The 21,297-nt window shown below is 44.7% G+C and overlaps 1 protein-coding gene across 5 annotated transcripts in view; it reads left to right on the top strand.

The window, feature by feature from the left end:
- The window catches only part of NTN5 (netrin 5), a 533,395-nt gene that overhangs the window by 493,885 nt on the left and 18,213 nt on the right, over positions 1–21,297 (top strand). For 4 of the 5 annotated variants that reach the window (XM_072110515.1, XM_072110511.1, XM_072110513.1 and 1 more), the window contains one exon: positions 3,408–3,488. The exons of the other annotated variant lie outside the window; for it this stretch is intronic. In XM_072110515.1, coding sequence (XP_071966616.1) covers positions 3,408–3,488 — 81 coding nt within the window. The remainder of the gene's footprint in view (positions 1–3,407; positions 3,489–21,297) is intronic. 5 annotated transcript variants of the gene reach the window in all.

Raw genomic sequence — 21,297 nt, 5'->3', positions numbered from 1 at the left:
TTACGACAATGCAAAATACAGTAATACAATGATATATATATATATATATATATATATACATATTCAATTATATGTACCGTATAATCCGGCGTATAAGACGACCTGGTGTTTAAAATATAGAGTTTAAGATATATTCGCAGTATTCGCAGTATAAGACTACCCCTTTTGCAGCGCATACAAAACACCGGTAAAAATTTAAAAAAAAACAGATTTGAATTTAACATGGTCCTTTTTTTAATTTAAATTCTTATGACATGCAGGTATATAGCAGGAAAACTGTCGCTCATTAACATAAGGCATACAACAACAACATTACCATTGTCCATTTTACTGTAAATGTTACCATACTGTACCTTAAATTTTTATTTTATTAAATATTCCATGCCATGTACTCAGAAGCGGGAAAAAAATTCCAAATGCAATGAAAATGGTGAAAAAACGCATTTGCGCCATTTTCTTGTGGGCTTGGATATTACCTCTTTCACTGAGTGCCCCAAATGACATGTCTACTTTATTCTTTGGGTCGGTATGATTAAGGGGATACCAAATTTGTATAGGTTTTATAATGTTTTCATACATTTACAAAAATTAAAACCTCCTGTACAAAAATAATTTTTTTGATTTTGCCAACTTCTGGCGCTAATAACTCTTTTATACTTTGGTGTACGGAGCTGTGGTTGGTGTCATTTTTTGCGAAATTTGATAATATTTTCAATGATATCATTTTTAGGACTGTACAACCTTTTGATCACTTTTTATAGATTTTTTTTATATTTTTCAAAATGGCAAAAAAGTGCCATTTTCAAATTTGGGCGCTATTTTCCTTTACGGGGTTAAACGCATTGAAAAACCGTTATCATATTTTGATAGATCTGGCTTTTTTCGGACGCGTCGATACCTGATGTGTTTATGATTTTTACTGTTTATTTATATTTATGTCAGCTCTAGGGAAAGGGGGGTGATTTGAAATTTTAGGTTTTTTTATTATAATTTTTTTTTTAAACTTTTAATAATTTAAACTTTTTTAATTTTTTTTTATACTATTTTTCAGACTCCCTAGGGTACTTTAACCCCAGGTTGTCTGATCGATCCTATCATATACTGCCATACTACAGTATGGCAGTATATGGGGATTTTCCTCCTCATTCATTACAATGTGCTATCAGCACATTGTAATGAAGGGGTTAAAACGAAAAGACCCGAGGCTACCATGGAGACGGATCGCCGCCCCCGATGACGTCACAGGGAAAGGCGATCCCAGGTAAGATGGCGGCACCCATGCGCCGCTATCTTTTTGAGGCTGCAGGCAGCTTTGCCAGCAGCCATCGCTGTGAAAACACCCGCGATCGGTGCTAGCACCGATCGCGGGTGTTACCGGTAAGCCTTTGCTGCAATATGCAGCAAAGACTTACAGGCTATGGAGAGGGCTCAGCCCGTGAGCCATCTTTTGAAGCTAATAACTTTTTCATACTTTGGCACACGGAGCTGTGTGAGGTGTCATTTTTTGCGAAATAAGCCTACGTTTTCATTGCTACCATATGTGCGACATATTGATCATTTTTTATTCCATTTTTTATGTGATGTAAAAAGGTGTAAAAGTCGCATTTCGGATATTTGGGCGCCATTTCCCGCCTCGGAGGTCACCGCCGCCCGTAACCGTTTTTATATTTTGATAGATCGGGCTTTTTGGGACGCGGCGATACCTAATGTGTCTGTGATTTTTACTGTTTATTATGTTTTATATCAGTTCTAGGGAAAGGGGAGTGATTTGAATTTTTAATATTTTATTAATTTTTTTTATTTTTTAAACTTTTTTTTTTCACTATTTTTTAGACCATCTAGGGTACATTAACCCTAGATGGTCAGATCGTTCCTATCATATACTGCGATACTTCTGTATCGCAGTATATGGCATTTCTGCACACTATACATTACAATGAGCCACAGGCTCATTGTAATGGATATGCAGAAGCCATGTATCCTCGGGTCAAACGAAGACCCGAGGCTACCATGGCAACCGATCGCCGCCCCCCGATGATGTTCAGGGGCGCTGCGATCGTAACAAAGATGGCAGCGCCCGCGCGCCTCCGTCTTTTAAATGCCGCCGGCGACTTTGCCGGCGGCAATGGAGGGGTTAATAGCCGCGATCGGTGCAAGCACCGACCGCGGTTATTAGCGGTGGGGGTTTTATGCAATATGCAAAAACCCCTACCTTTGTATGAAGAGGACTTAGCCCGTGAGCCCTCTTCATACACTCCTTATACCTCTGCGCCATAGAGCTACGGCGCAGAGCGTTAAGGGGTTAAATAAATTATGTTATGAATTCATAGTATAAATACATATTATAGTTTATATTGGTGTGCAGAATAGATAGAATATACAGGGAACATAATACCGGTATTGTATTAGATATGATATAAAACTATTATGTGTATATGTGTATAATCCCTGGAATTCATAAGTTGATATTTTAGAAGGTTGCAATTTTTTGTGCCTGCGCACTAAGATGTCATCATGTGTCGACACTAGAGCGTCACAGTGTGTGCACGGACATGTCACGTTGACCTGTTTGTACCCAAGATACTCGAGTATGAGCTCAAATGGGGATTTCCTTGGTTTATACTCAAAGTATAGATGGAATCTAATTTTGTTTAAAAGACAAGAAAGGATATTTTCTATAGGAGCTTAAAACATGTAGATCTTGTTTTTGGATGTATTTTGTTCTGTATAAACTTTTAGTGGAATACTAAAGCGGAATTGATTTTATGGAAGGAGTGCTAGCGTTTGTTTCCAATCCGTTTCTTCCATATAATTTAATTTCTTTGTGACTGACCCAAAGAATAAAGAATAGGTGTCATTTCGACCGGATATTGAAAGTCATAAAAATAAAGCTAATCAGAATATGACCCAACTGTGATTTTTTGGAAAAATTTTGTATTTTTTTTTCAGCTTCCCAGTATATGGCACAGAATATTAAATGATATAGCTTGTGGAAGGAATAAAGTGTGAAACAGAAATGCAAAATTTAAAAAAAAACTTGGCCTGGTTAATAATCAAGCAGTCAACAGTCCTTGCTGCTTCACTCAAAACTATAACAATGAGAGAAAAAGAGCTAAAAATAACCTTTCAATCAGTGCCACAGATTTAAAATAAAGTAGGTGGTATTTGAGCAACATGCCATACAGGGCTGAGATACAGTTTTGAAATGCTTGCGGCCGTTAACCATCACCCATGTGATTTGCATGTAAACAATGCAAAAAGTTTGGTACTTGTTGCCGCTAGCAAGCACTTCAATAGAAATATGCATATGTGATTGGCACAAGCTTCTTACCCACAGCCTCTTAATTGCGTTCAGTCATTATATGAAATAAATATTCAAGGGAATTTTAATTATTTTTTTTTTAAAGGTACTGAGTGTAAATCATATTGTAAGCCACCACACAGTCGTGTGCATATGAATCTTCGCAAATACTGCAAAAAGGACTATGGTATGTAAAATGATACACCTGAATAACTTCAAGAAAAATATATATTATGGGTGATGTATCATTGATCTATTGGTGCCATTGTTTTGTCATAGTTGTGATGCAAATGCTATTTTGTGACTTTTTATTGTGCCAAATGAACAAAGTCACCTTTAAAAAGACCCTGTTTGCACAGAGTAGTTTTCACAATAGGACTGAATTCATGAATTACAACTTTCCATTTAGGTGCAAGTTTTGGCTCAAATTGATCCCAGTCTATGTTCTGCAACTTTTGTATGCAAACTACCACTATAGCATTAGAACATTGATAGCAGATTTATCATAGGCCCAAAGAGGGCCGCATCTGCCATGAGGCAGGATGAAAATTTCACCTCAGACGACAGATGAGGAGCCCTGAATGAAGTGGCAAAACAGCTGTGGGTGTTTTGGGTAATCGCACAAATCACCCACTAGCAGTACGGACCTGCCGCTGGCAGTACTGTTACTATTAGCATCACTATCCTCCGTGTCTGTGCAGGAGCACCGCCTATGGAGGACGCAGTCGGTGTTTGATGATGTCACGCCACCTGCATCCATGCACAGCAGCGCTGACCGGCAGGAGGAGGGAGGGGAGGACTGGCAATGTTTTGTATGGGGAAGGTTCCCGATGGGCTCCTCCCTGTCTAACCCCTGTCTGTGCAGAGGCTTCGCTGACTTGTGGAGCAGAAGTCAGCTGGAGTGTGATCACCTTGCTACTGCTCCATCACAGCCTCTGAAACAGTTCTGTGAAAGAAGACAGCTTCTGACTGGCCCAGCAAAGAATCCTCTGACTGCTGCAGAAGCTCAGATTAGCAAGCTCCACCCACCAGCTTGGAGCTTCTGGAGTCCAGCAGCAGCTATATGTATGCTTCTGCCTGCTGTGAATAATGCTGTGTGTATGCTGTATATATATGCTGTGTATGTATGATGCTGTGTGTATCCTTCTGCCAGGGGAGAAACTTGAGGGGGTGCAGAGGATGCGGTCACAACTGGGCCCAAGAGGCTTTGGGGGCCGATAAGGTCTCACTTTCCCATATGAGAAGACTAGTACTATGAATGCTGTGTATGATTTTTGTGTGTGCAAAAATAATTTTCTGTAACTGATAAGCAAATGAAAGTGTTTATCTTTCCATAAAAGAATTGATTATCTGCTGTGGGTTACACTACAAAAGAGCTGATTTATATTATATTTACTTGTAAGGTGTGGGTTTATACTAGTTGGAAAATAGAACTTCTATTATCCACTTTTAGTGACTTGTTGTATTAGAGAGAGGAGAGGGAAGAGTCCTGTGCAATGCAAATAGCCGGCTTCCCACTTTTGTGGATTGATTGATTCTGAGGGCCCGCTTGCTGTTACATGGAAATATTAAATGTGTATTTTTAGGCCTCCGAATATGGACGTGTGGATTATAGTGCATTTTTTATACACAACTGTTATGGTCACTGCAGTATGGCAAAGTTAACTTTTATTTAGCAATGCAAACAGAGAAAAGTTAAATGGGTTGTCTGGAGGCTGAAAGACATAGCTGCTTTCTTCCAAAAACAGCTGACCATGGGTTGTATCTGGTATTGCAACCAAGCTCCATTCATTTCCAAATGGCTAAGTTGCAATACCTCCCAACCGTCCCGTTTTTGACGGGACAGTCCCATTTATTGGGCTCTGTACCCGCGTCACGGGCGGCTGGGAGAATGTCATGGTTTGACCAGCCCCTGCTACCTCCTCACATGATGTCTGCTGCTGAGTCATGTGAGGAGGTAGCTCCGCCCCGGCTGGCACCCCCCCTTCCACGAGTCAGTTGGAGCCCGGGAGAAGACTGAATGACTGGAACCAGGAGAGGTAAGAACCAGAGGAGACAGGGGTCTACAGGAAGAGGGGGCCAGGAGGAAGATACAGGGCAGGGAGAGATGGAGGACACATGTGAAGGCTGCTGGGGCACAGGTGAAGGCTAAAGGCTGCTGGGGGACAGGAGGAGGCAAAAGGCTGCTGGGGGACAGGAGGAGGCAAAAGGCTGCTGGGGGATAGGAGGAGGCAAAAGGCTTCTGGGGGACAGGAGGAGGCTGGAGGACACAGGAGGAGGAATCTGGAGGACACAGGAGGAGGCTGCTGGGGGACAGGAGGAGGCTGCTGGGGGACAGAAGGGGGCTGCTGGGGGACAGGAGGAGGCTGGATGTCACAAGAGACTGCTGGAGGACAGAGGAGGCTACTGGGGGACAGAAGGAGGCTGCTGGAGGACACAGGAGGAGGCTGCTGGGGGCAGGAGGAGCCTAGTGAAAGACAGTGAAGGCTGCTTGGGGACAGGAGGAGGCTAGTGGGGGACAGTGAAGGCTGCTGGGTGACAGGTGGAGGCTAAAGGCTGCTTGGGGACAGGAGGAGGCTGCTTGGGGACAGGAGGAGGCTGCTTGGAGACAGGAGGAGGCTGCTGGGGGACAGGAGGGGGCTGCTGGGGGACAGGAAGGGGCTGCTGGGGGACAGGAGGGGGCTGCTGGGGGACAGGAGGAGGCTGGAAGTCACAGGAGACTGCTGGAGGACGGAGGAGGCTATGGTGGACAGGAGGAGGCTGCTGGAGGACACAGGCGGAGGCTAGTGGGAGACAGTGAAGGCTACTGGGGGACAGGTGGAGACTAAAGGCTGCTGGGGGACAGGAGGAGGCTGTTGGGGAACAGGAGGAGGCTGGAGGACAGGAGGCAGCTGCTGGGACACAGGAGGAGGCTGCTGGGAGACAGGAGGGGGCTGCTGGGGGACAGGAAGAGGCTGCTGGGGGACAGGAAGAGGCTGCTGGGGGACAGGAGGAGGCTTCTGGAGGACGCAGGAGACTGCTGGAGGCCAGAGGAGGCTACTGGGGGACAGGAAGAGGCTGCTGGGGGACAGGAAGAGGCTGCTGGGGGACAGGAAGAGGCTGCTGGAGGACGCAGGAGGAGGCTGCTGGAGGACACAGGAGGAGGCTGCTGGAGGACACAGGAGGAGGCTGCTGTGGGACAGGAGGGGGCTGCTGGGGGACAGGAAGAGGCTGCTGGGGGACAGGAGGAGGCTTCTGGAGGACGCAGGAGACTGCTGGAGGCCAGAGGAGGCTACTGGGGGACAGGAGGAGGCTACTGGGGGACAGGACGAGGCTACTAGGGGACAGGAGGAGGCTGCTGGAGGACACAGGAGGAGGCTAGTGGGAGACAGTGAATGCTACTGGGGGACAGGTGGAGGCTAAAGGCTGCTGGGGGACAGGAGGAGGCTGTTGGGGAACAGGAGGAGGCTGCTGGAGGACAGGAGGAGGCTGGAGGACAGGAGGCGGCTGCTGGGATACAGGAGGAGGCTGCTGGGAGACAGGAGGAGGCTGCTGGAGGACACAGGAGGAGGCTGCTGGAGGACACAGGAGGAGGCTGCTGTGGGACAGGAGGGGGCTGCTGGGGGACAGGAAGAGGCTGCTGGGGGACAGGAGGAGGCTTCTGGAGGACGCAGGAGGAGGCTGCTGGAGAACAACGGAGGAGGCTGCTGGAGGACAAAAGAGGATAGAGGAAAGGGGGAACTGGAGGACACAGGAGGAGGATAGAGGAAAGGAGGAGGATGCAGGAGGATAAAGGACTGGGGAGGCTGGAGGACAGGAGGATGCTGGGGGACAGGATGAGGATAGAGGACAGGAGCTACAGAAGGAGGATGGAGGACAGGAGGCTACAGGAGGATGATGGAGTGCAGGAGACACAAGAGGAGGCTGCAGGACAGGAGGCAACAGGAGGAGGATGGATGACAGGAGGCTACAGGAGAACAAACGGCCACAGGAGGAGGATGGAAGACAGGAGGAGGATGGAGGTCACAAGAGGAGGATGGAGGACATGAGCTACAGAAGGAGGATGGAGAACAGGGGGATACAGGAGGAGGATGGAGTGCATGAGCTACAAGAGGAGGCTCCAGGACTGGAGGAGGCTGGAGGACAGGAGGATAAAGGGCCACAGGAGCTGCAGGACGAGGATGGAGAACAGGTGATACAGAAGGTGGCTGGAGGACAGGAGCTACAAGAGGAGGCTGCAGGACTGGAGGCCACATGAGGAGGATGGAGGACAGGAGCTGCAGGACGAGGATGGAGAACAGGGGGATACAGGAGTAGGATTGAGTGCAGGAGCTACAAGAGGAGGCTGCAGGACTGGAGGCCACCGGAGGAGGATGGAGAACAGTAGATAAAGGAGGAGGATGGAGGACAGGAGTTGCAGGAGGAGGATGGAGGACAGGGGGTTGCAGGAGGAGGACAGGAGGCCACAGGAGGAGGCTGGAGGACAGGACACCACTGGAGAAGGCTAGAGGACAGTGGGCTATAGGAGTAGGATGGAGGACAGGAAGATACAGGAGGAATATGGAGAACAGGAGGCCACAGGAGGAAGATGGATAACTGGAGGCCACAGGAGAAGGCTGGAGGACAGGAGGCCAGAGAATGAGGAGGATAGAGAACTGGGACCACACCATGTGAGGAGGTGTGGGGGTAGGAGTACAGATAGGATTATGTATAAGTTTGGGGAGATTAAATAAAAGTGGAAAACCAAATGTAAAGGGAGGATAAAATTAAAGATGGGTTTTATATGTTGCAGAGTTGCATTAGGTGTAATTATACGGGTCCATGGGGGGTGGCCAAAGTAAGGGGCATTGTTCTATGTGGGGACCATCAAAGTCAATATTATACTATGCTTTTGGGTGTGACAATGGGTGTGGTCTAGAAAAAGGGGGGTGGGCTTTTTGTCCCTCTTTCTCTCACCCAAAAGTTGGGAGGTATGCTATATATACCATGTGTGGTGCTATTTGAAGAAGGAAGCCATGTTACATAAAATGTAGGAGTCACATTTTATATATCTGTGAAAATATATAATGAGTCCTTGCCTACAAATTATATTCTAGATAAACAAAAGATAAGCGACATCAGGTTTTATTGCAAAAACAAAAAGCAATAAATAACTTTAAATTAATACTAAATAATATAAGATCTCCACATTACAAATAACTTCAAAGAAAACAGCATTAATGTAATACAATACAAAAGGAATATCATCATGATTAAACCATAGCAAAGTATACATCTCTTGCCATCACTGAACAAAGTAACAAATTATACTTGACCATGTGGAAATCTACTACAGCAACAGTTTTTGGAGCAGGGAAGACGAATTATCATCACTATCTAAGGACATCATGTCATCACTATCCATGGGGGGGTGGCCAAAGTAAGGGGCATTGTTCTATGTGGGGACCATCAAATTCAATATTATACTATGCTTTTGGGTGTGACAATGGCTGTGGTTTAGAAAAAGGGGGATGGACTTTTTGTCCCTCTTTCTCTCACCCAAAAGTTGGGAGGTATGCTATATATACCATGTGTGGTGCTATTTGAAGAAGGAAGCCATGTTACATAAAATGTAGGAGTCACATTTTATATATCTGTGAAAATATATAATGAGTCCTTGCCTACAAATTATATTCTAGATAAACAAAAGATAAGCGACATCAGGTTTTATTGCAAAAACAAAAAGCAATAAATAACTTTAAATTAATACTAAATAATATAAGATCTCCACATTACAAATAACTTCAAAGAAAACAGCATTAATGTAATACAATACAAAAGGAATATCATCATGATTAAACCATAGCAAAGTATACATCTCTTGCCATCACTGAACAAAGTAACAAATTATACTTGACCATGTGGAAATCTACTACAGCAACAGTTTTTGGAGCAGGGAAGACGAATTATCATCACTATCTAAGGACATCATGTCATCACTATCCATGGGGGGTTGGCCAAAGTAAGGGGCATTGTTCTATGTGGGGACCATCAAATTCAATATTATACTATGCTTTTGGGTGTGACAATGGCTGTGGTTTAGAAAAAGGGGGATGGACTTTTTGTCCCTCTTTCTCTCACCCAAAAGTTGGGAGGTATGCTATATATACCATGTGTGGTGCTATTTGAAGAAGGAAGCCATGTTACATAAAATGTAGGAGTCACATTTTATATATCTGTGAAAATATATAATGAGTCCTTGCCTACAAATTATATTCTAGATAAACAAAAGATAAGCGACATCAGGTTTTATTGCAAAAACAAAAAGCAATAAATAACTTTAAATAATACTAAATAATATAAGATCTCCACATTACAAATAACTTCAAAGAAAACAGCATTAATGTAATACAATACAAAAGGAATATCATCATGATCAAACCATAGCAAAGTATACATCTCTTGCCATCACTGAACAAAGTAACAAATTATACTTGACCATGTGGAAATCTACTACAGCAACAGTTTTTGGAGCAGGGAAGACGAATTATCATCACTATCTAAGGACATCATGTCATCACTATCTGAAGACATTGAAATATCCCTCTCAATGTTCAATAAAATTAACAATTCTACAAAGGTTTTGTCCAAGCAATGACCTCAAACAATTTTTAACAATTGTAAGTTTTGAAAAGACTCTCTCACAAGAAACCTGAGTACAGGCCAGAGTAAAGAGCACTTTATAGACTGCAAAAAGATTGATATATGCTGCAAAATGTAGGTTATGATTAGAGGGGCGAATCTATTCTAACGATTCTAACTTTGGTTAGAATTTCAGGAAAAATTTGATTCGTCACAAAGCCGAAGTTTACGGTGATTCGTGGGAACGAAGTTTTTCTTTTTTCGTCTATTACCAAAAGTACAACGTGGTACATAGGGCAGAGAACTCTGGGAAGGAGAAAAGAACACCCTCGATCACATGTGCAGACCTGTAAGCCTATCAGCGACCGGCAGGCTTATGGGATGTCACACAGACTATAAAAGAGGCAGCCATTTTCTAATCTCGGCACTTCACACTGCATGTGCTACCTGTAGTGTCCAGCTGCTTCTACTGTACTGTGCTGTTGTGATTTTTGCTCCAAGGGTGTCCATTTTGGGGGATCTGTATACCCCAAATAGCAGTTCTTTTTTGTTGCTGAAGTGAATAGGAAGAAATCAGTGTGAAATCCACATACTTTCTGTACTGATTTCTGCTTTAATCCCCGGGTGTCAGTTCTTGTGCTTCTGTATACCCCAAATAACCATTATTTTTTGTTGCTGAAGTGAATATGAAGAAATCAGTGTGAAATTCACATACTTTCTGTACTGATTTCTGCTTCATTCCCAGGGTGAAGAGATTGGGCAAACATACTCTGCTTCATGCAGTAGGCAGGCTGTGCATACTGACACCGTTGAGGAGAGTAGCAGTGACAGGGAAACGCAAATTGACGATGATGTAGCCAATCGCACTTGGGAGCCGGGTGTAGCAACTGATTCATCATCGATGGGCGAAGAGAGTGTCAGCTTGCGTGTTAGGCAGCAGAGCAGGCAGCAAGTTGCTGCAAACCCTGCTTCGGAGGTCCAAGTAAGCAGTGGTACAGGGGATCAGCGAGGCAGTGGTGTTAGTAGTCGCTCAGTGCAGAGTGTTGGCAGTAAAAGCACCACCTCGGCGGTGTGGCAGTTTTTGTTAAGACAACAGTGGAGCAAAGCGTGTATATGTAGAATCTGCAGGCAGAAAGTGAAGCATGGCCAGAGAGCTAACGTTGGCACCACAGCCCTGCGTCAACACATGCAGTGTCACCATCCAATGGCCTGGGAGAAACGTGGAACAGATGTGGAGGCCCATCCTTCCGCCGCAGCAGAACCTAGTGGCACACATGCCACATGCCTCCCTTTCCAAGTCGTGGACTGCCAGCCCTTCACCATTATGTACAACAGAAGGTGGGACGGTCCTGGAGCTTATCAGTTTCTTCCATGGTGCATGGCAGTGCTGACGTGTGGTGCTGTAACTACGGTCAGGGCCAGTACATGTCCTTTATAGCCCACTGGGTGAATGTGCTTCCTGCCTAGCCACACCAACAACTTCCACAAGAGATGCCACGTTGTCAAACTGCTGCTACTGTAGCAGTGTCCACCTCCTCCTTCTCCACCACCACCTCAGCCTCCACAAGTGCTGCTCCATCATACCACATGTGCAGGGCACAGCGGTGTCACGCAGTTCTACACCTGGTTTGCCTGGGCGAACAAAGTCACACAGGGGAGGAACTGCTCTGCGTCATGTAAAAAGAAATCAATGTGTGTCTTTCTCCACAACAATTAAAATTGGAACCATGTTGACAGATAATGGAAGGAACATGGTGTCCACGCTGCACCGAGGAGGGATGGCCCATGCGCCCTACACATGTTTAATCTGGTTGTCAACAGATTCCTCAAGTCTTCCACCCATCTGCAAGACATTCTAAAAATGGCCAGGAAACTGTGCATGCGTTTCAGCCATTCTTACAAAGCCAAGCACACCCTCCTCGAGTTGCAGAGTCAGAACGGCCTATCCCAACATAGGCTGATATGCGATATTTCCACCCATTGGAATTCCAGCCTCCATATGTTAGACCACCAGAGAAAAGCCATTAATGATTTTTTGATGATGCAAGCAGAATGGAGTACTCCCCAGTGTAACTTTGATGTCAGCTACTGGCAGCTCATGCGTGACACCTGCCGTTTGCTCAGGCCCTTTGAAAGGGCCATGTTATTTGTCGGTCGCCAGGACTGTGGGATGAATGACGTCATTCCACTGGAACTCATTCTGCAAAATCTGTCTGGTCAGGGCACTGGAGAATTGGAGACTACATCTCATGGCCACATTAGTCCGGTGGGGGCTGAACTGGAGGAGGAGGACATTGGAGCACAAGCAGAGTCTGGTGAAATCAGTAATTTTTCCACTCAGGTGACAAGAGAGTTTCCTGGCCATTTTTAGAATGTCTTGCAGATGGGTGGAAGACTTGAGGAATCTGTTGACAACCAGATTAAACAACAACAGCAGGAGCATCTGTAGGAGGAGGTAGAAGTCGAGGCAGATGACCCAGAAGCACCGTGGCAGTATACAGTGGAGATGGAGGCCGGGAGTCCCTCAGAGTCACTTACGCAGATGGCCCGCAGCATGCTGCTTTGCCAGACAGCCGAATAATCAACATTCGGCATAGGGATGACTTTTGGCTCCCCACCCTTTTGGACCCTCGCTACTGGTCAAAATGGGGGACTTTTTTCCAGCTGCTGAGAGGGAGGAACAACTGGCATACCATAGAGAAATACTGTGCACACAGGGGATTCCTGGCAGTCATCGCTCACATATTACTGCAACGGATGCTGTGGGGAGCTGAGCGTAATGAGCAGTAGCATCTCCATCAGCAGCAGATTAAGTCTGGATTCCTTATTGAGCAACTTCCTTCACCCGCCTAGTGAGGAGGGTAGCCGCCACCAGCAGCAGCAGCAGGACATGGAGCAGACCCTGCACCAGCAGGTGGTGGTCTACTTAGACAGCACTTTAGCACTTCAGGTAGAGGATCCCATGAACTACTGGGCAGCCAAACTTGATTCGTGGCCGCAACATGAGGAGTTTGCAGTAGAGAAGCTGTCCTGCCTGGACACAGTAGTGTGGCATCAGAGCGGGTGTTCAGTGCAGCTGGGGTCATCGTTACCCCAAAGTGAACCAATTTGTCCACCCGTAATGTGGAGAGACTGACCTTTGTCAAGATGAATCAGGTTTGGATCGGCCAGGATTTCAACTCACCAATGCCTTATGCATCAGATTAGATCAGCCATGACGCCTCCCCCAAACTTTGAGAAATTAGTCTGGGTTATAACTACCTGCCACACATCTGCTGCCAGTTGCTCCATCTGCCTCCTACCATCTTTACCAGGGACTTGAATTGTCTGCCACCTCCACACTATATCTTTGTGCCACTCTGTGGGCGCCTGCTCCTGCTGCTGACACCACCTCCGTATTATATCATTGTGCCACTCTGGGCTCCTGCTGCTGCTGATGCCACCTCCGCACTATGTCATTGTGCCACTCTGCGGGCTCCTGCTGCTGCTGACGCCAACTCCACACTATATCATTGTGCCACTCTGTGAGCTCCTGCTGCTGCCGATGCCACCTCCACACTATATCATTATGCCACTCTGTGGGCTCCAGCTGCTGCTGACGCCACCTCCACACTAAATCATTGTGCCACTCTGTGGGCTCCTGCTGCTGATGACGCCACCTCTGCGGCCTACCATGTTGCCGCCACCTCCACAGCTCTGACCTCATGCTGCTACTGGTACCACCTTTGCAGTTCTTTTTGGGCAAAGACCAGATATTTTCCTGAAAACTGCAATGTATTATGAATGTGGCATCTCTAATCTTCAAATTCAAATTTAAATGGAAAATTTAAACTTCGAATTCATTTCAAACTTCGTCATTGTGCCACAATGTGGCCTCCTCTGCTGTGAGCTATGTGGGCTCCTGCTGCTGCCGCCACCACCACACTTTATCATCGGGGCACTCTGTGGCTTTCCATGTTGCTGCCACCTGTGGGCTCCTGCTGCTGCTTCTGCTGCCGCCACCTCCAGACTCTTAACATTGTGCCACTTTGTGGCTTCCTGCTGCTGCTGCCCCCACCTTCACGCTCTGTCATTGTGCAACTATGTGGCCTACAATGTTTCCGCCACCTCCATATGACGTTGCCACTATGTTTAGTTTCCACCTTCATTTCATCTGTCAGAAGGAACGAAAAGCCTCAGGATTGATAACACAGAGGACATACAAATATCCCATTTACTGGTCATCTCTGTTTTGGATACACTCCTGTTTGTTTTTGGCTTTAGCAATACTGATGATGGATTATTGACTGATTGAAAGTGGACACTGAAGGATGAAATTAATTGAAAAATAATCAGTGATGTCAATGCAGAATTACTGTTGACACCCTCTCCACTCTTTTGGGGGGTTTCTACATGTATCATGGTTTAACAGAACAGGTTCTGTCGTAATCTATGGAATCATCTGAGTGCACTCTTTGATGTTATGGTGGGATCTTGACCCTCAGCTCAGTCGTTTCGAGCTGGCACAGACGTTACCTTGTCAGGCTGCATTCCCGTTTCGTTTATTTGGTGAAGTTGGCCTCTCAAGTGCACATGGAATTGAAGAGTGAAGTGATTCTAAGAGCAGCGGCTGTCATGTTTGTATCATACGAAAACACAGCATTGTTTGAAGACCAAACCACGCTCCCTATGCATATTAAAGAATGGCACAACTTTCTACAATACCCTACAGGCTCTCTGTAGTCAGGAAATACCTGTTTTTAACGTGATTCGTCATGATTCATTTTGGTGTCCTAACGTGTCTAGTTAGGACACGTTATGGCTTAGCTGCTTTAGTTCTTTGTGCACTGAGGCCACCTGATCTTCCACCTCACATACTCTATCTTCTACTGCGTGCATCGGTCATTAGTTTTCTTCATATCTTGTCGAATCAGGTTAATATCCTCTGTTAGGCCCCTGATATGTGTATTCATGGTTAGCATTGCAGTACCGCAGTGCGCCACTGCCTTGAACACATCTTTGAGCATTGGTTCTTTAGGTATTTGTAGAGGTGCTGCCATTTATGCTACAGTATTAGGCTGTAAGGGAGTTTTAGGGCCTTTCTTTTGGCGTTGTGGTCACGATTCCACTATTTGTTCCTGCATCTTTTTCTCAGACTCCTCTGCTAAGGAATGCGCTGCCATTGCCTACCGTGACGATCTATTCTTAGATGAATGTGCCCCCTCCCAAGCAAACTTTTCCAATCTTGCTGCTACTTCTTGAAATCGTCTTATAAAGGCCTCTCCAGCTTGTTTAGCTGGAGAATTTACATTGCTATCTTTCCCGTCTTGCCAGGGGTATCAGTAGCTTATGTTTTGAAATACAGTGGGTCCACTTGCCCTTTATTGGTATAGCCAGTCCCGAACCGTAGTTGCCTCTGTTCTCTGCACACAGTATTCATTTTATCAGCACCCTTATGCCTCAGAGCTTCTATAGAGCCACTACAAATCCCAGTAGATTGATTTTCCAGCTTCTCACAATAGTACTCACTGTGACCCGTATAACTGAAACAGAGGTTCCTTTTAGCGTTTCTCCTTTTAGTTTTCATAAATCACGGTGAAATCTCTGCACTGTCACAGGCTATGTGGCAAGATAACGGACGCCACAAGGTGCAGTGCGGGAAATGGTGTGGCTCAAAGCCCTAGGTGTCGTATCTCTGTTGATCTCTGTACTGGCCCGTCAGCTTGCGGGGTATTAAGGATCCACGCTGTAAGTTCTACTCTGCACAGTCACCAGTAGTATAGGCTGGCTCCTGACTATCGCCTGCACCCAGTCTCCGTTGAGCATCTCCATCGGCTCTGGCGCATTGTTTTTATGGCTGATGACAGCTTCTGCACTTTCCTCTCCGATGGGCGTCAGGAGCTCCGCATCCTTTCTTGCACCTTTAACATAGGACACAATTCTGTCAGACATTGCATGTTAAATCTGGTCCACAGTCCGACTGAGCACCAGAACCCTAATTTGTGTTGCATGAAGACAAGCGCAGCTGTACCACAAAAGGATCTTGTGTGACTTCAAAGAAGTCAGACGAAGGCAGTCAGAACTGCCAGTAAGATGGCGTCAGTGCATGTGCTTAGGCTGACACTGCTAATACCCTGCAATACAGCAGTATTGCAGAGTATTTTCATGAACAAGCAATCAGATGATTGCTTGTTCATGTCCCATGGTGGAAATAATAAAAAAGTGTAAAAAAAAAAGGTTTTTCAATAAAAAAATAAGGTAACAAATCAATAAAAATATAACATAAATAACATATAGAGTCATATAACACAAAAAAGTCTAAATCATAATACAAACCCCACATATATAGTATCAACGCATCTGTAACAACCCATAAAATAACAGTAAATAATTATTGAACCCGTAGATGAACGCCATTAAAAAAACCTGTTATAAACCCTCCAAAAATTATGATTTTACTTATTCAATCACACAAAAAATGCAATAAAAAGTGATCAAAAAACATATGTACTCCAGAGTGATAGTGTTGCAAATTCAACCAGCTCCGTAGCCAAAAAACTAAAAATGTTATCATCTTGGAAGACGGCAATACAAAAATTGTAGATTTTTCTCACATTAGGGTTTTATTTGACAAATTTAGTAAAACGTAAGAAAAAATATTCATGTATGGTATTCCCATAATAGTACTGACTAGAGATGAGCGAGCACTAAAATACTCGAGTGCTCGTTACTCGAGTCGAACTTTACCCGATGCTCGAGTGATCATATCGAATAACGAAGCCCATTGAAGTCAGTGGGAGACTCAAGCATTTTTCAAGGGGACCAAGGCTCTGCAATAAAATGTGTCATTTTATTGAGAAATAAGGAAGTCAGTCCTGTTTGTTGGTTTTTTTTATTCAATGGAATATTTGTGGAACTTCAAAAAGAAGAATGACCCGTGTTAAACATCTGCAATGTGTTCTTCACACATATTGTTTTTCACATACTATTGTGAAGAACACCTTTCTGTACTAATGTCTTCTGATAAGTTAGCAGATGTATTGAAACATCTGCAATGTGTTCTTCACTGTGTTCTTCACTGTATTTTGTTAAGTGAAAGCTCGTTATCAAGCAGGCGAAATACTCATCCAGGCAACGAGCCGTTTCGAGTACGCTAATACTCGAACGAGCATCAAGCTCGGACGAGTATACTCGCTCAACTCTAGTACTGACCCATAGAATAAAGATAACATGATTATTAGGCTTTACGGTGAACACCAAAAAGAAAAAAAGTAAAAATTCCAGTACAGAATTGATACTTTTCTACTCCTGCCCTCAAAAAAAAGTTCCTAAATTTTAACAATAGGGGATACCAACCCCAAAGTGGTATCACTGGAAAAAGCATCTCATCCTGCAAAAAAAATGGCATCACATAGCCCCAAAAACGCAAAAGCTAAAATTGTATAGCCTACAAAAGGGGTCAATGAGGTAACTGAAATCCTGGCAGTTGCAGGTCCCTCCTTCCCTTCTGCGCCTCGCTGTGCGCCCATAAAACAAGTCACGGCCACATGTGGGGGGTCTCTGTACTCGGGAGAAATTGCTGAACAAATTGTATGGTGGGTTTTTGACCATTCTAAATTTTATCTCCATTTTGATTCAATTACCATGAAGATCTCAAGGGGTTAACAATCTTCCTTAAAACTGTTTCTGATAGTAAGAGGGGTGCAGATTTGAAAATGGGTTGTTATATAGGGGGTTTTGATGCTAAATATGTAAAATTTCATTCAAAACTGTGTTTATCCCCAAAATAGTCAATTCTGAAAATCCGGAAAAGCGATATTCGATTTGTAAGCCACGTAAAGTCAAAATAAATTATCTAGACATTTCAAAAATGATGAAAATATAAAGTAGACATATGGGAAATGGTATTCAGCACTTTATTTAGGTGGCAAATCTATCTGCCTAAAAACGCAATGATTTTGAATTTCGAAAATGGCAAATTTTTCATTAAAAATTCTTCATTGTTTCTTTGTTTTGTAAATAAACCCAAAACTTTTCAGCCAATATTTACCACTAAAATGAAGTACAACATGTGGGGAAAAAAACAATCTCAGAACCGTTTTGGTTCGTTTTGAAGTAACAGTGTTCAAAAGTTATAACCATATAAAGTGACGCAAGTCAGAATCCAAAAAATGGGGCTGAGCCTTAAGCTACAAAATGGCTGCATCCTTAAGGGGTTAAAATAAGAAACAGGTAGCCACTGGTGGATTTTCTGTCACAGTGGTCTCCAGCCCAGTCAGCATCCACATATCCAGTCAGTTTACATTTATCGCTTGCTGGTAAACTCAGTTTGAAACTCGCGCTACTGTTCTCGCGCTAGTCAGGACCGTGTCTTCAAGTGTCAGATACACCTGGAGGTCTTAGGGACAAGGGAGATGCAGAGTGGAGCAGAGCCAACGACAGTGACCGCCCGGTCTAAAGTGTTGTATCATAGATGTTGGGTCTAATCAGACCCAGGACAGCTCTGACCAATGTGAGCAGTCACAGGGGGTCATTTCCCCCCATAACTGGGGCTCGTAAAGATGCCCCAGTTACAGGAGAAAACATGTAATTTTAAGTAAATTTAAAAATACAAAATTACAAAAAAGCCTTTTTTCCACTTTTAACCTCAAAACTAAAAATCAAAAGAAAAATCTTTTATTATATTTTAACTAGCTCTATGTGTCCTGAAAAAAAAGCTACAAACAATTTTAAGGTAGCATGTAAGGAAAATAAGGTACTGCCCTTAAACTGTCACGCACGAAAATTTGCTAAAAATGCCCTGGTCATTAGAGCCACTAAGGGGTTAAATAATGTATGACTCGTCTTACAGCATTTTAGTCCATCTGACTTGAGACATTGAGACCTTTCTACATAATATTCCCACTACCTTGTAACAGTACAACCTTGTAACAGTAGTGACATATAGCAATTTTCCTATGGTGGTTGTTCCATGTAAATGTAATAAGACAATTCAACTTTCAGAAATGCTTTTTCCACATGAAGATACGTCATTGCATTCTCCTTGTAGCTGCTATTGTGAGCAAGGTTTTTACTGTAGCATGCTTGATTACTGGTGCAAATGTCTCATCATGGCCCTCTCCATATTTTTATGAGTAACCTTTGGCAATGAGAAGCATGTACGCTTCTCAGAAGACACACAGGGGCTCATTTACGATCCCAACGATTTCCATTTTGCGCCGCTGGGACAGGGATTTAAAAGCGGTTTTTGGTGCAATTGCGCCAGCTTGCTTGCGACAAAACACGTGGGGCGGGCCTTTGGAGAAAACCGCAGGATATAACTTCAGAATTGTGTCGCAAGCCATGCACTTACATGCACTGGGAAGGAAAAGGTGAACTCCGGTGAACTCCGGCGGACCTCATCGGGGAATCAACACATGCAGGATATCGGGCGCAATTTCCGGAACTCTGAGGGACCGGGTAAGTAAATGTGCCCCACAGTGTCCACACCAAACGCCCGCTACACCAGCTAGCCATACCTCTGCTTACATATTTGATGTGTTTGACAAGGGCCTGTGATAGGCTGAAACGTCACTGACTTGTCATGTAATAAAAAAGTATCACCTGGCATCACACCTAGAGGAGTGCTTGGATTACTTTATTTTGTATACAATTGGGGTGGGAACCCAAATCCTGAATAGCACCCACTAGTTGATGTGCGACTGCACAAATCAGACAAAGTTTTTTATTTTTTTGCCAGGTAAATGCACCACCATGATAAGTTCTAAGTACAAGAAAATTCCTCTGAAACTTGTTGCTTATCTTTGGAACCTAGCCATTTAGACAAACTAAGGAGTCATGAGAGAAGAGCCTTGGTACGAGAGAAGTAAAGCAGAACACCAAGATCACTGTGGCTGAGCTCCAGAGATACAGTAGGGAGAAATTTCCACAAAGTCAACTAACACTGCAGCCCTCCACTTGTTGGGGCTTTATGGAAGAGTGTGCCAATGGAAGCCTCCCCTCAGTGCAAGACATATGAAAGCCTGCATATAGTTGGCAAAAACACACATAAAGGACTCCCAGATAGAGATGAGCGAGCAGTAAAATGCTCGGGTACTCCTTTTTCGAGACGAACTTTTCCCGATACTCGAGTGCTCGTCTCGAATAACGAACCCTATTGAAGTCAATGGGAGACTCGAGCATTTTTCAAGGGGACCAAGGCTCTGCACAGGGAAGCTTGGCCAAACACCTGGGAACCTCAGAAAAGGATGGAAACACCACGTAAATGGACAGGAAACAGCAGGGGCAGCATGCATGGATGCCTCTGAGGCTGCTTAATCGCACCATTATGCCAAAATTATGGGCAACCGCATGGCCATGACAGAGTGACCAAATGAGGCTAGATAGCATCTAAAACATCCAATAATTGACCCTGACACTATAGGGGATGGCATGCAGAGGCAGCGGCAGCAGTGGCAGGCTAGAGAGTGTCATGGCGACATACCCTAAATGGACTCAGGTTTCACCAAAGGAGGTGAAGTGATTTCCTATGTGAACAAAAGGTTGATGGTATATTTAGTCGATAACACAGCATGGTGGCCACATAGTGACCAAGTTCCATAACGTATCTGGTGAAACACCCGAAAAATGAGCCTGACACAGCTCTTTTGATAAGGGGACGACATGTGGAGGCAGCCATGGAGACGACTTCCATGATTAAGAACGACAGTATGGGGCATCCATATTGTGCTGCTATGATTGCAACTTCAGGTCTCCAGCATGGTAGCGACAGATGGGCCGAGTTCCACTATGTATCTGGTGAAACACCTGAAAATTCTGCCTGACACAGCTCGTTTGATAAGGGGATGATGTGCTGCATATCCTCTCGTGCTCCAGCATCTGGGGTATAGAGAGTTGAAATGAGACATTGGTGGACGCTGTGGAGGATCATGGAGGCAAAATGGAAAGGAAACAGCAGGGGCAGCATGCATGGATGCCCCTGAGGCTGCCTAATCTTGGAATGGAGCTGGCGGTCCATGCCAGGCGAGATTTCGCCTGTCCAAGCCCCTGTCTCTAGGCTCCTCCCCACCCAAAATGGGCCTGGGGGCCAGAAGCGTTTACTTTGAAAAAATTATAATTTTTAAAGCAGGCCGGGTCGTTTGAATATTTCACCTAGGAATAATGGAATAGCATAGTGGTTCTATTTTTTAATTGTTTTTACGGAAATGGTTCCATGATTAAGAGCGACAGTATGGGGCATCCATATTGCGCTGCTATGATTGCAACTTCAGGTCTCCAGCATGGCGGCGACAGATGGGCCGAGTTCCACTTTGTATCTGGTGAAACACCTGAAAATTCTGCCTGACACAGCTCGTTTGATAAGGGGACCATGTACGGAGGCAGTGAACTAGTAGTAGATTAAAGGTGCTGCAGTTAAA

This window comes from Engystomops pustulosus, chromosome 6 (genome assembly GCF_040894005.1).
Source record: "Engystomops pustulosus chromosome 6, aEngPut4.maternal, whole genome shotgun sequence".
NCBI classification, from domain to species: Eukaryota; Metazoa; Chordata; class Amphibia; order Anura; family Leptodactylidae; genus Engystomops; species Engystomops pustulosus.
The sequence above is the reverse complement of the archived record's forward strand: the minus strand, read 5'-3'. Positions and strand labels throughout refer to the sequence as shown.